The 15,554-nt window shown below is 39.5% G+C and overlaps 1 protein-coding gene across 1 annotated transcript in view; it reads left to right on the top strand.

The window, feature by feature from the left end:
• LOC132393915 (ras GTPase-activating protein 1-like) overlaps positions 1-15,554 on the top strand; it is a 112,961-nt gene that overhangs the window by 42,901 nt on the left and 54,506 nt on the right. Inside the window, exons 2-4 of the mRNA XM_059969353.1 lie at positions 3,572-3,724; positions 11,736-11,871; positions 13,315-13,385. Of these exons, the coding sequence (XP_059825336.1) occupies positions 3,572-3,724; positions 11,736-11,871; positions 13,315-13,385 (360 nt within the window). The remainder of the gene's footprint in view (positions 1-3,571; positions 3,725-11,735; positions 11,872-13,314; positions 13,386-15,554) is intronic.

Below are 15,554 nucleotides of genomic sequence, written 5' to 3'. Positions count from 1 at the left end.
ACAGATTGCCATTTGAGACGCTTTAACAAAGCTGCGCGACTTTCACTTAGTCATTTTATTCAATTGCAAATTCGGTGTCCAGTTGTTCTTCCAGATGAGGTAGGTAATGAACATTTGTTTTGGTCAGGGTAGTATTGTAAAATAAAAATACTTCAGATTTTTGTAAGAACTTAAACAAGCATGCACTGTTAATACATTGTTGTACAAATTTGTATTGCAAATATTATAAAAATATGGCAATTCAGTCAGATGCTGTCCATTAAATGTTGTGATCAATTTAACCAATTTTCAATGGTGTCTGTGTTGGGCAGTTATAGAATGAATTTATTCTTGATAATTCAGAACATGGATTAACTGGTTTTCAATTGTTACTGGTTATTCCTAATTTAAGTTATTTTTTTACTTTTATTTTGAAGTAATACTGCTTTCTAGGGGCTATCTTTGCAGATTTCCAAAATCATATTATTTGTTTTTAATAAAAATACAAAAAAAGAATTTTGTACCTTTTTAATCTAGGTTTCATTTCCATAAAAAGGCAATGTCACTGCTGGTGTTTTTCATGTATTGCAGTTACGGATAATGTCAATAGATCAACATTTTTTTAATACATATTGCTGCATCTTTTGTAAGATGTAGGATACAAATAATGATTGTTATGCTGCATGTTTCTTTAACTAAATTAGTCATGAATTGTGCAAACAATATTTTTTAAATATGTGTTTTATAAGGGAGAAAAATAAGAATTCTGTAGTCATTATAAAAGTAGAGAATATAGTAGAATAGCTCTTTGGAAGTAAAGTTGCTGAGGTTCAATGGACAGTGAGAAATATGTATAAGCATAAATTTTAAAACTGTCAATAATAGTTTGTTGTGGTACTACCAAGCCATATGAATTTGGCTGGGCTTTCATTATTCTGCCCTCATAATTGGCCAGCAAATGGATTTTGGGAATGCAGCTAGTATTTTCACCTGTTTTACTGTCCAGTTAAAAATATTGAACAAGGTACAGATGTATTTTCAGTGCAGCTTAGTTTCATATATTGTATAAACTTAAGAACATTTTTTCCCTTTTTTTAATGGTATGTTCTGTTTAAAAATGAGTTTTAAATAGCAACATTCTGCACTTTAAATTTCTATGTTTTTGACAATTCATAGATAGTCCTTTATAGCCTAAGTAAGCATTTAATCTGCTAAATCTTTAGCCAGTTCATGACTTGATGGATATGTAATTGGGACATTTTGGTAAGAATTTTGGGGTTTAGACTTCGTAGTGATGCTATATTCTAAAACTTATGTGCCTTTAACAAAAAATAGTGGATTTCAGTTAATGGGGACACATCAGGACCAGTAAATTTTGGCCCAATTATGCAGCTGCCTCATTAGATGAAATTTCATGGAAATAGATAAAAGTTATAAAAAGTCAAGCTACCATTTAACTGAGTTATAATTAATGTATTTAAATGAAATATAGAACAAATTAAAACACTGCCTATACTTCTACAGTACTATAAAACTATATTAGTTCCTAATATAGTGATTGACAGAAGAATTCATCTGTTGTGTACTTTTGACTGTAAATGAACAAAATCAGCACCTAGTGCAGATAACTTGTTGAAGTAGTGATATACTTTCATTTCACTCCTAGCTGCTTCTAGCATTTCTTAAGATTGAATGCTTGAAACTCTGGTGAGCAAAACGGTTCCGAATTGTCTTTCTGCTTATCTCTCACTATCAGTGACAAAAATTACTGTTTTTTGAGCTCAAGCGCATATAACTGATCACCCTAAGCATGGTGTAGTGTCTTAACGGCCACACAAGTACACACAATTGAGTGGCATAATGTCCTAAATAACCACAGGGAATTCCACTTATTTTCTTGATTCAATTTTTGTTCTTTAGGTGTTGTCCTAAACAAATGCCTGCCCTGATTAATCGATGGCCCTATTAACCGGAATTCACTATATTTTCAAAATTTCTTCCATGTTCTTTTCTGATTCAGTTAAGGGCATTTTAATGTGTATTATCAAACATAGGGAGGCACTGTACAGGTGTTGAAGGCCATAAGAAATCACTATTAGAATTATAACAAATGCAACACAGAATTAAAAAAATGAATTATTAACAAGGGATTAGTACAGACACTTATCCACTTAATAATAAGCTAAGCTTTGCATTGCTGGAGGGAAGCATGGATCTGGCATCCTATCACACCACCTTCTTTGTCTTTTACTCTTCCTTTCGACGTCTTGTTCCTTCCCCAACTCCTAGGACTAGTTGTGACCTAGCTGAAGAGGCAATCGCCTCCTCATTCCCCTCCCCCCACATTACACAAAGAAATTGCTTCTTTTATAAAGACCCCATTTTAACTCTTGCAACTTTTGGCTTAGGCATTCACAGCTCAAAGATAAAGACAGCAGGTGTGTAAGGGGGAAACATTCTTCACTGGTTTTAACTAATCTTAATGATTTGTTTAAAATAGAGTCAAAACATTGCTCAGTAAGGGGGAAAACAGGCCATTATCACATTTCAAGCTGACACCATTTTATCTTTCAAACTTACATTTAATTTGGCATGTGCCAAGGAAGGAATCAAATTTAATTTTTTCCTTACAGTGCCATATGACCTGAAGGAGAACCTGCAAGTGTTGGTGTTGCTATGTGACCACTGCTCTTGGTTCTAAAGCCTCTTAACCTTCAACATTCATTTACTGCTTCCTTGTCCTTTCAAATGCACAGATTTACCATTATGGTATGCTGTGATATAATTCTGTCACAGTCTGAATATTGTCAACGTTGGGTATTCATTATCATCATCATCATTATATGTCATGTGATGTGGGCAATCATGGTCTTTTAACCATGGTTGTACTTGGCCAATTTTTCTACAGAATTGGCTTGCCATTGCCACCTTCTGGGCAGTGATTTTACAAGATGTATGACCTCAGCTATTAGCAATGCTTTTCAAAGATTGTCTGCTTGGTGTCTGCGTTTGCATAACCAGGACTTGTGATATGCACCAGCTGCTCATATGGCCATTCACCACCTGCTATCAAGGGTTTACGTGACCCTGATCAGGGGTGGTGCAGGGGCAAAGCAGGTGCTACACCATACCTGAGGGTGACCTGCACACTAGCGGAGGGAAAGATCACATTACGCCTCTTGGTAAAAACCTATCTCCACCCTGCCACCAACGGTTGGTTTTCCTTTTCAGTCTGATGATGTTTCAAATTAGCTTTATACATCTTTCAGGCAAACTGAGTTAATCCAGAAGCAAATCAAATTATGTAAAATTATAATATTTTTGTGTTGACTGAATTTACAGAAAGAGTTGCTGTTTGGCTGTCGATGGTATATTTGTTAATAACTTTATCCCAAATAAAGAATGAAAAGCAGTAATGCACATTGTCACAAAAAAGGCCCAAATAATTGAGGGTTTTCCTAACCTTGGTGACCTTACAATGTACTCTTAAACTGAAATGTTTACCTGTCCCATGCATTTGATATGAATAATAAGTTATTCAGAATGATTTTTAGTACAGTGTAAATGAATTATTTGTGTTTTGCCTCCTTAGGTGGTATCATGGAAAACTGGATCGTACAATTGCTGAAGAGCGCCTTAGTCAGGCAGGTCGACCAGGAAGTTACCTCATCAGAGAAAGTGATCGAAGACCAGGTTCATTTGTGCTTTCGTTTCTAAGTAAAACAGGCGTGGTCAATCATTTCAGGTGAAAAGTTAAACCTTTACATGTAATGATCATCAAATACCAGGGGTGTAGCAGGAGGGATGGGAGATGGGAGCGGGGTGGTATGGATGGACAAACTAAGGGAACAGAGAATCCATGTTCGGCACAAGAGCCAATTTCTGTGCTGCAGTGTCCTGTTTGAATATTTTGTTTGCAGTTGTTTGAAAATTCCCATTACAATTTGCATTGTAGGCTACTGTTTAATGAATGCATTTTTTCACTGTCCAGTCAGTTATTCTGAGAATTATATTTAGACAGCAAAAACCCCTATAATAGTCAAGAGTTTTAGTTGGACTCTTGAATGACTTCCACATTGGTCGAATTATTTTAAATTGTTGTTTTTAATTGGAATCTAATTTTCAATATAGATATAAAATTATGGATATAAAAATCCTACCAGCTACAAGATTGTCAGAAGTGAGCCACAACTTAGATTAACACCTGGGAAAGCAATAGAGCAAGTAAATGTGTTGAATGTGATGCTTATTTGAAGGAGGTCGATGTACTTTCAGGACACCTAGGGGCGTCTCAAGTAGCAGCAGAACTTTCAATGGATATGATTAAATATTCTCATTTCAGCCTGATACAGCTAAAAAGCACAACTTCTTCCAAGGTCAGTACAGTCAATGTCTTAATGCGTTTAAGCAAACTATCACTGCTTAATACTGATTGTGGACGGATGCATCCTCGTAGGATTCCACGGAAGAAGCATGGCTGTAGATCTGAGAGACAAATGCATTTAAGGAAACAGGATTTTAAACTCACAATATAGACTATCTTGCTGGCAAATGTGCAGTTTCTGGTGAATAAAATCAATGATCTCAGAGCTAGGGCGCTGTATCAGATGGGCATTAGGACTGCATGTGTCCTTTGTTTCACGGAATCCTGGTTAACCCCTTCTGTACCAGATGCAGCGATTCAGATCGATGGGTTTACTATACATCTTCAGGATAGATCTATAGCGTCTCTCAAAAGCAGAGGTGAAGGAGTATGCCTCATGATCAACATTTCTGGGTGTACAAGTATATTAGTGCTGACCCAAATCTGCTCACCAGACCTGGAATATCTAGCAGTTAAGTGCTGTCCTTTTTACCTACCACCAGAGTTCTCCAGGATAATTTTGACCTCAGGCCAATGTTGTTCAGGCTTTAGATGATCTGAGCAATGGGATCAACATGCACAAAACAGCGCACCCTAACACCTTCACCATTGTTTTGGGAGATTTCAACCGGACCACTGTTACACCACCATCAATAATGCCCCAGTAGTGACTAAGAAGGTATGGACAAGGGAAGCACAGGACTGCTTTGAATCTGTGGACTGGATTGTATTCAGGGATTTGTCTCAGAGGACGATGTTAGGCTGTCTTTAAAGAGAATGAACCCTTGCAAGGCAGAAGGTCCCAATGGAGTACCTGGTAAGGCTCTGAAAATCTGTGCCAACCAACTGGCGGGAGTATTCAAGGACATTTTCAACCTCTCACTACTATGGGTGGAGGTTCCCACTTGCTTCAAAAAGGCAACAATTATACCAGTGCCTAAGAAAAATAATGTTACTTCGCCCGGTAGCACTCTCATCTACAGTGATGTAATGCTTTAAGAGGTTGGTCATGACTAGACTGAACTGCCTCAGCAAGAACCTAGACCCATTGCTATATGCCTATTACCACAATAGGTCAACGGCAGATGCAATCTCAGTGGCTCTACACAAAGCTTCAGACCACCTGGACAACTGAAGCACTTATGTCAGGATGCTGTTCATCGATTATAGCTCAGCATTTAATACCACCATTCACACAATCCTGATTGAGAAACTGCAGAACCTGGTGGGCCTCTGTACCTCCCTCTGGAATTATTCCTTGACTTCCTAACCGGAAGACCACAATCTGTGCGGATTGGTGATAACATCTTCTCCTCGCTGACAATGAACACTGGTGGACCTCGGGTGTGTGGTTTACCCACTGCTGTACTCTCTATATACCCATTACTCTGTGGCTAGGCATAGCTCAAATACCATCTATAAATTTGCTGATGATACAACCATTGTTGGTAGAATCTCAGATGGTGACGAGAGCATGTGTAGGAATGAGATATGCCTACTAGTAGAGTGGTGTTGCAGCAACACAACGTCAGTAAGACAAAAGAGCTGATTGTGGACGTCAGGAAGGATAAGACAAAGGAACACATACCATTCCTCATAGAGGGATCAGAAGTGGAGAGAGTGAACAGTTTCAAGTTCCTGGGTGTCAAGATCTCCGAGGATTTAAGCTGGTCCCAACATATCAATGCAGTCATAAAGAAGGCAAGATAGCAGCTTTACTTCATTAGGAGTCTGAAGAGATTTGGTATGTCAACAGATATACTCAAAAATGTCTATAGATGTACCGTGGAGAGCATTCTGACAGGCTGCATCACTGTCTGGTATTTGGGGGGGGAGGTGCTAATGCACAGGACCGAAAGAAGCTGCAGAGGACGGTAAATTTAGTCAGCTCCATCAGGGGTACTGGCCTACAAAGTACCCAGGACATCTTCAGGGAGCGGTGTCTCAGAAAGGCAGCGTCCATTATTAAGGACCTCCAGCACCCAGGGCATGCCCTTTTCTCACTGTTACCATCAAGTAGGAGGAGAAGCCTGAAGGCACACACTCAGCGATTCAGGAACAGCTTCTTCCCCTTTGCCATCCGATTCCTGAATGGACATTGAACCCTTGGACACTACCTCACTTTTTTAATATATGTTTTTTGCACAATTTTTAATCTATTTAATATACGTATACTATAATTGATTTATTATTATTTTATTTTGTTTTCTCTTTTATATTATGTATTGCATTGAAATGCTGCTGCTAAGTTCACAAATTTCACGACACATGCCAGTGATAATAAATTAATGACTATAGACCATAAGACATAGGAGCAGGATTAGGCCATCAGGCCCGTCGAGTCTGCTCCGCCATTCAATCATGGCTGATCCTTTTTTTAAAACCTCTTCCTCAACTCTGGTTTTCCGGCCTTCTCCCCGTAGCCTTTGATGCCATGTCCAATCAAGAACCTATGAATCTCTGCCTTAATAAAACCCAGCAACCTGGCTTCCACAGCTGCATGTGGCAACAAATTCCACAAATTCACCACCCTTTGGCTAAATAAATTTCTTTGCATCTCTGTTTTGAAAGGGTGCCCCTCTATCCTGAAGCTGTGCCCTTTTGTCCTAGACTCTCCCACCATGGGAAACATCCTTTCCACATCTACACTGTCAAGGCCTTTCAACATTCGAATGGTTGCAATGAGATCCCCCTTAATCCTTCTGAATTCCAGCGAGTACAGACCCAGAGCCATCAAACGTTCCTCATGTGATAAACCTTTCATTCCTGGAATCATCCTTGTGAACCACCTCTGGACCCTCTCCAATGCCAGCACATCTTTTCTAAGCTGAGGTGCCCAAAACTGTTTACAGTACTGAAGGTGAGATCTCACCAGTGCCCTACAAAGCCTCAGCATCATATCCTTGCTCTAATATTCCAGACCTTTTGAAATGAATGCTGACATGGCATTTGCCTTCTTCACCACCTGCAAGCTAACCTTTGGAGTGTTCTGCACAAGGACTCCCAAGTCCCTTCGCATCTCAGATTTTTGGATTTCCTCCCTGTTTAGAAGATAGTCCACACATATTTTTCCTACTACCAAAATGCATGAACATGTATTTTCCAACATTGTATTTCATTTGGCATTTCCTTTTCCCGTTCTCTTAATCTGTCCAAGTCCAAGTCCTACCTGTTTCCTCAACACTACCTGCCCCTCCACCAATCTTTGTATCATCTGCAAACTTGGCAATAAAACCATCTATTCCATCATCTAAATCATTTATTTACAGCATAAAAAGAAGTGGTCCCAATACCGACCCTTGTGGAACAACACTAGTCACTGGTAGCCAACCAGCAAAGGGTCCTTTTATTCCCATTCATTACCTTCTACCGATCAGCTAATGCTCTAACCATGTTAGTAACTTTCCTGCAATACCATGGGCTCTTAACTTGGTAAGCAACCTCACGTGTGGCACCTTTTCAAGGCCTTCTCAAAGTCCAAATATACAACATCCACTGCATCCAGAGACATGGCTCCAGGGTGACCAAGAATGGGAGCTCAACATCCAGGCATATTCAATATTCAGGAGGGATAGACAGGAAAGAAAAGGAGGTGGGATAGCATTGCTGGTTAGAGAGGAGATTAACACAATAGAACAGAAGGACATTAGCCTGGAGGATGTGGAATCGATATGGGTAGAGCTGCATAACACTAAGGGGCAGAAAACGCTGGTGGGAGTTGTTTACAGGCCACTTAACAGTAGTAGTGAGGTTGGGGATGGCATTAAACAGGAAATTAGAAATGCGTGCAATAAAGGAACAGTAGTTATAATGGGTGACTTCAATCCACATATAGATTGGGTGAACCAAATTGGTAAGGGTGCTGAGGAAGAGGATTTCTTGGAATGAATGCGGGATGGTTTTCTGAACCAACATGTCGAGGAACCAACTAGAGAGCAGGCCATTCTAGATTGGGTATTGAACAATGAAGAAGGGTTAGTTAGCAATCTTGTCGTGCGAGGCCCCTTGGGTAAGAGTGACCATAATATGGTGGAATTCTTCATTAAGATGGAGAGTGACATAGTTAATTCAAAAACAAAGGTTCTGAACTTAAAGAAGGGTAACTTTGAAGGTATGAGACATGAATTAGCTAAGATAGACTGGCAAATGATACTTAAAGGGTTGACGGTGGATATGCAATGGCAAGCATTTAAAGATCGCATGGATGAACTACAACAATTGTTCATTCCAGTTTGGCAAAAGAATAAACCAGGGAAGGTAGTGCACCCGTGGCTGACAAGGGAAATTAGGGATAGTATCAAGTCCAAAGAAGAAACATATAAATTTTAAAAAAAGCAGCACACCTGAGGACTGGGAGAAATTCAGAGACCAGCAGAGGAGGACAAAGGGCTTAATTAGGAAAGGGGAAAAAAGATTATGAGAGAAAGCTGGCAGGGAACATAAAACCTGACTCTAAAAGCTTTTATAGATACGTGAAAAGAAAAAGATTGGTCAAGACAAATGTAGGTCCTTTCCAGGCAGAAACAGGTGAATTGATCATAGGGAACAAAGACATGGCAGACCAATTGAATATCTACTTTGGTTCTGTCTTCACTAAGGAGGACAGAAATAATCTTTCGGAAATAGCAAGGGACCGAGGGTCTGGTGAGATGGAGGAACTGAAGGAAATACATATTAGTAGGGAAGTGGTGTTAGGTAAATTGAAGGGATTAAAGGCAGATAAATCCCCAGGGCCAGATGGTCTGCATCCCAGAGTGCTTAAGGAAGTAGCCCAAGAAATAGTGGATGCATTAGTGATAATTTTTCAAAACTACTTAGATTCTGGATTAGTTCCTGAGGATTGGAGGGTGGCTAATGTAACCCCACTTTTTAAAAAAGGGAGAGAGAAACCGGGGAATTATAGACCGGTGAGTCTGACATTGATAGTGGGGAAAATGCTAGAGTCGGTTATCAAAGATGTGATAACAGCACATTTGGAAAGAGGTGAAATCATCGGAGAAAGTCAGCATGGATTTGTGAAAGGAAAATCATGTCTGACGAATCTTATAGAATTTTTTGAAGATGTATCTAGTAGAGTGGATAGGGGAGAGCCAGTGGATGTGGTGTATTTAGATTTTCAAAAGGCTTTTGACAAGGTCCCACACAGGAGATTAGTGTGCAAACTTAAAGCACACGGTATTGGGGGTATGGTATTGATGTGGATAGAGAATTGGTTGGCAGACAGGAAGCAAAGAGTGGGAGTAAACAGGACCTTTTCAGAATGGCAGGCAGTGACTAGTGGGGTACCGCAAGGCTCAGTGCTGGGACCCCAGTTGTTTACAAAATATATTAATGATTTAGACGAGGGAATTAAATGCAGCATCTCCAAGTTTGCAGATGACACAAAGCTGGGCAGCAGTGTTAGCTGTGAGGAGGATGCTAAGAGGATGCAGGGTAACTTGGATAGGTTAGGTGAGTGGGCAAATTCATGGCAGATGCAATTTAATGTGGATAAATGTGAGGTTATCCACTTTGGTTGCAAGAACCGGAAAGCAGATTATTATCTGAACGGTGGCCGATTAGGAAAAGGGGAGATGCAGCGAGACCTGGGTGTCATTGTACACCAGTCATTGAAGGTGGGCATGCAGGTACAGCAGGCGGTGAAGAAGGCAAATGGTATGTTGGCATTCATAGCAAAAGGATTTGAGTACAGGAGCAGGGAGGTTCTACTGCAGTTGTACAAGGCCTTGGGGAGACCACACCTAGAATATTGTGTGCAGTTTTGGTCCCCTAATCTGAGGAAAGACATTCTTGCCATAGAGGGAGTACAGAGAAGTTTCACCAGATTGATTCCTGGGATGGCAGGACTTTCATATGAAGAAAGACTGGATCGACCAGGCTTATACTCACTGGAATTTAGAAGATTGAGGGGGGATCTTATTGAAACGTATAAAATTCTAAAGGGATTGGACAGGCTAGATGCAGGAAGATTGTTTCCCATGTTGGGGAAGTCCAGAATAGTTTAAGGATAAAGGGGAAGCCTTTTAGGACCGAGATGAGGAAAAACTTCTTCACACAGAGAGTGGTGAATCTGTGGAATTCTCTGCCACAGGAATCAGTTGAGGCCAGTTCATTGGCTCTATTTAAGAGGAAGTTAGATATGGCCCTTGTGGCTAAAGGGATCGGGGGTATGGAGAGAAAGCAGGTACAGGGTTCTGAGTCGGATGATCAGCCATGATCATACTGAATGGCGGTACAGGCTCGAAGGGCTGAATGGCCTACTCCACCTATTTTCTATGTTTCCCCTTCATCTATCTTACTTGTAATCTCCTCAAAGAATTCCAACAGATTCATCTGGCAGGACTTTCTCTGAAGGAAGCCAATGCTGACTTTGCACTAACTTGTTCTCTGTCACCATGTACTCCATCACCTCATCATTAACAATTGACTCCAACATCTTCCCAACCACTGAGGTCAGGCTAACTGGTCTATGATTTCCTTTCTGCTGCCTTCCTCATTTTTTTTTAATAAAGTGGAGTAACGTTTGCAATTTTCCAGTCCTCTGGTGATGGGCTGATGATATATGTGATGATACAACAGGGCAAGTAGAGCACTTTGTGTTCTCTAATTAAATTTTCTGTAATGCAAAGTTTTGCTATCAGAAATGTGTCGAGAATTGCAAATTTTTATTAAAAATAAATTTTTCAATAAATTCTGTACTATTATTTTATTGCCTATCTCAATTTTTTGATAATTTATTAATTCTGTATGTCAAATTCTGTTATCTGAGCAGAATATAGGGATGCCTGTAATCTTTGTTGAAAGTGACTTTCAATGTTACATCAAATAAAAGCTTTATCCTCAGAAATTGTATACAGTTAAAGATATGAGCTAGTTTTTCCATTCAGCATAATAGAAGACACTGAATCATTGGTTGTGCTGCTCTCTCTTGGATTGCAATGTGTTGTATGTCCAATAACTAATTTGTAACTGGATGTGAGCCATTAGATACATTTCAGGTGGGCTCAGAAGTTTTCGTAGTTCCAGAATATCTGTAGCATTGTTACAAGTTGGTGAGGTAGTAAGCACTTTTTGCTTTTTTTCATCGAGGAGCGGTTTAGAAATTTTGATGCCAAGGCTTGGAGACTGGGGATTGGAAGTCCAATGTGCTTATTTAGTTGTAATAACCAAAAATTTAATGTCACTGAAATCACTTAATTGCTTCTGTGAATCTTTACTGTGCCCACTGAACAACTGCTATCAACTGCTAGCCCATGCCACATATACTGTCTCACATTTTTGAGTTAAAATTATTTGAACAGATTAGTTGAATTACATGTAGGTTAGATGGAATAGATCATTGAATTGTTTGGTAACCTTTAGAACTTACAATTACATTGTTTACCCATTCCAGGATCTTTGCAATGTGTGGAGATTATTACATCGGAGGACGACGGTTTTCTTCGCTTTCGGACCTGATTGGTTACTATAGTCATGTGTCCTGCCTGTTGAAAGGGGAGAAGCTTTTGTTTCCAGTAGCACCTCCAGAGGTAAATTTTGAAATTATAGCAGCAGTAATATGTGGTATATGCAAACTATGATGACATAATGTTTCATATCCATCTTTCTCTTCCTTGATACTGAACATTGAGTTTCTTAATCACTTTATATTAAAAAAAAAGTGCCCAGAATTGTGGTAGAAGTTGTATATTGGTGAAGATAGTTGGCCTCATTAAAAGTTGTAGATCAGTAATTTCGGCTGTAAGAGACGTAGGGCCCATTGAGTGCTCCACCAATCAGTCATGGATGATTTATTATCCCGCTCAACCCCAATTTCTTGCCTTTTCCACATACATATGCAGATATTTGTGGAAATTGGGAAGCAACTTGCCTATAGCTATGCGATTCAATATACTGATGGAAAAACTGCATTGGGAGATCTGGTACAATCCTGTGCTGCTGTTTTTGCATGACAGGTACTCAATTCTTGCCTGCTTCTTGTGGGAGCCCAGGAAAGAGAAGGAATCTGAGACAAGTTGGTGTTTAGTAGTGTGACAGGATCATATGAGGGTTTGAGTATGAACAGAAAAATGTTTCCTTTTTATTGCGGTGTATTCACATTTACTGGCTATCTCCAACACTCAGGTAGTTTAAGCACAGGTAGTATTTTGCTTAAATTTAATTTGTTGCTGAAATATGTTTGATGTAGAATTGTTTGGATCCCATCCTGTCTCTGAACTCTTGCTAACTATAAGGTGTATTTTCTCTAATACGTTTGGCTGAAATATGGCACTGGAGGAGGCTGTGGGCAGGCACGTCAGTCTGGGAACAGGAGTAGGATTTGGAATTAAATTAACTGTCCACTGGAAGATAGTGCGAAGGCATTTGATGAAGCAATTATTTCTCCTCCTCTCTTCCCCCCTCCCCCATTTGTATAGTCTCTAATGTAGAGGAAGACACATTGAGAGTGCTGAGTACAATAAATAACACTGCAGAACTCACATAATAGACTACCTCAGCTAGAAAAGTTGTTTAGGGCCATGGATAGTGGTGAGGATGGTGGTTACAATAACAGAAGCAAATTCCAAGCAAGGGAAGGGATGAGTGGAGTGAATGACTTCTGTGGAGAGCAGAGAGGAAGATGTGCCTGGTGGTGGCATCCCATTGTAGATGGCAGATGTTGTAAATATTAATTTGTTGGAGAAATTAGGAGAACACTTGGGGAACTCTGTCAGTGTTGTGTCTGCTGCCTCACCCTGACTAGTTGTTAATTCAGACAAATTGCTTAAATTATCTATGTTTATGTCCAGTTGGATATAATTTGGCAACTTAACTTGTCCCTCTTTCACTGTGGGTTGCAGAGGCATGGTAGGAGTGAAATATTTTAAATTGTTCATCTGCCGTAAAGGAACTGAATAATGTAAAGAAAGTAATTAGATTTTATTCTGTTTGTAAAAAAAAAATTAATTTGTATTGTTTCTTCAAAATTGTAGCCTGTTGAGGATAGGAGAAGAGTTCGTGCTGTCCTGCCGTACACTAAAGTGCCAGATACAGATGAAATTAGGTAAGTTGTTTTTATTTTATTTTCAGATGAGTAGAGAAATGTACTTTTATTTTTGAATTCTTAGAAATGCCAACATGAAAATTCGTGAAACTGGAAAGTGTGGAGTATTAGTATTAAGTGCTTCCCGTCTAGGTAGAATCAGAATCAGGTTTAATATATCTGGCATATGTCGTGAAATTTGTTGGTCCTTACAGAAGGCAATAAATACAGCCCAGTCCATCACAGGGCTATGCTCCCCACCATTGAGCACATTTACTGGAGTACTGTCACAAGAAAGCAGCATGCATCATCCAGGGTCCCCACCATGTAGGTCATGCTTGTGATTTACAACTATCATTGGGCAGGAGGTATAGGAGCCTTGTGTTCCACACCACAGGTTCAGAAACAGTTATTACCCCACGCTGGTCAGGCTCCTGAACCAGCTTGTATAACTTCAGTTACCTTAACACTGAACTGATCCCACAACCTTATAGACTCCCTTTCAAAAACTCCACAACTCATGTTCTTGATTTTATTTTATTCGCTCAATCTATTTTTTGAAAGTTGGTTGTTCATTCAACTTTGTTTATGCATAATTTTCATAAATTCTGTTTCATTTCCTTTATTGTAAATGTCTAAGAAAATGAATTTCAGGGTAATATATGGTGACATATATGTACTTTGAAAAATTTATTCTGACTTTGACCAAAATGCATCATAGCTGTCACTTGAGCTCTGCCCAAACTGACGTTCATATTGCTTTAGCCTTAATTCCTTTTATATTGCACTCTAGAAGAAACTCTTCCCCATATCACTCCAACTAGTTTGGTTTTTGACTGTCGGTTTGATGGGTCAGTGTTTTAAATAATAGTGAAATTTCAAGAACTTTCAGTGCAATTTCATCCATTTTGGATCCATGTAATGCAATATACATCACACTTACCAAATACAGTACTATGCAAAAGTCTTGGGCACATGTATGTAGTTAGGGTTCCTAAGATTTCTATATAGTACTGTTGTAATTTTAGGTATTACTTTGTACTGCTGCACAAAAACATTTCATGACAGAAGTGAGTGATAATATATCTGATTCTGATATGGGTCTCTATTGTGGATGGAGAGTTGGAGAGTGGGAATAGGGCAGGGAGAAACGGAATCATAGTTGGGAAAAGGGGAAGGGAGAGAGGAGGGAGTGGGAGGCTCCAGAAAGATATTCTGTAATGATCAATAAACCAATTGTTTGGAATCAAATGACATTGCTTGGAGTCTCAGGTCTGGGTGTGTCTGCACTCGTGCCAGTCCCCATCTTTGGCACTCTTCTGCCACTTGTCCCACACCCCTTCCATGGCACTTCATTCTCTCCATTCCCAACATCCTTTGCTCCTGCCAATTATAGATATATCTAAGACTTTTGCACAGCACTATATGTAAATTATTTTTGTTACATTTTATATATTCAAATTCTGTGTTGTTGGTTTTTGTTATGTAGATAAATTGTTCTTGCACATGATTTCAAACGTACTGCTTCTTATTCTGTAGTTTGATTGAAAGAATAACCCAGCAATGTAACAACAGTACCCTCTTGTGTTCAGGGCTGACACTTCATGTTTCCTACCAATATGCTTTTGCAGTTTTGAAGGTAAAAACTTGGATGAAACCAGGTTATTTTGAATTACAAGCAGTGAATGTTTGTACCATGTTTGACAAATCTAGTGGTTATCAATAGGCAAGTTGAATTCTCAGGTTCCATAATCTGTCTAAACCCTTTTTTATTTTTGTTATTGGTCTAGAGATTCAACATGGTAACAGCCCTTCTAGCCCAATTACACCCATTGGACAAATTAACTTACCAATCCATACAACTTTGAAATGTGGGAAGAAACCGGAGCACCCAGAGGAAACCCACACAGTCACAGGGAGAGGATACAAACTCCTTACAGACAGCAGCAGGAACTGAACCCGGGTCACTGACACTGTAATAACATTGTCCTAACCTCGATGCTACCATGCCACCCCATCTAAAGGCCATTAGACACAAGACACTAGAATACTACAGCACAGTACAGGCCCTTCAGCCCTCGATGTGCCGACCCATATATTCCTTAAAAAAATGTTCTAAATCTACACTACCCCGTAACCCTCTATTTTTCTTTCATCCATGTGCCTGTCCAAGAGGCTCTTAAATACCCC

This window comes from Hypanus sabinus, chromosome 5 (assembly GCF_030144855.1).
Source record: "Hypanus sabinus isolate sHypSab1 chromosome 5, sHypSab1.hap1, whole genome shotgun sequence".
NCBI lineage: Eukaryota > Metazoa > Chordata > Chondrichthyes > Myliobatiformes > Dasyatidae > Hypanus > Hypanus sabinus.
The sequence above is the reverse complement of the archived record's forward strand: the minus strand, read 5'-3'. Positions and strand labels throughout refer to the sequence as shown.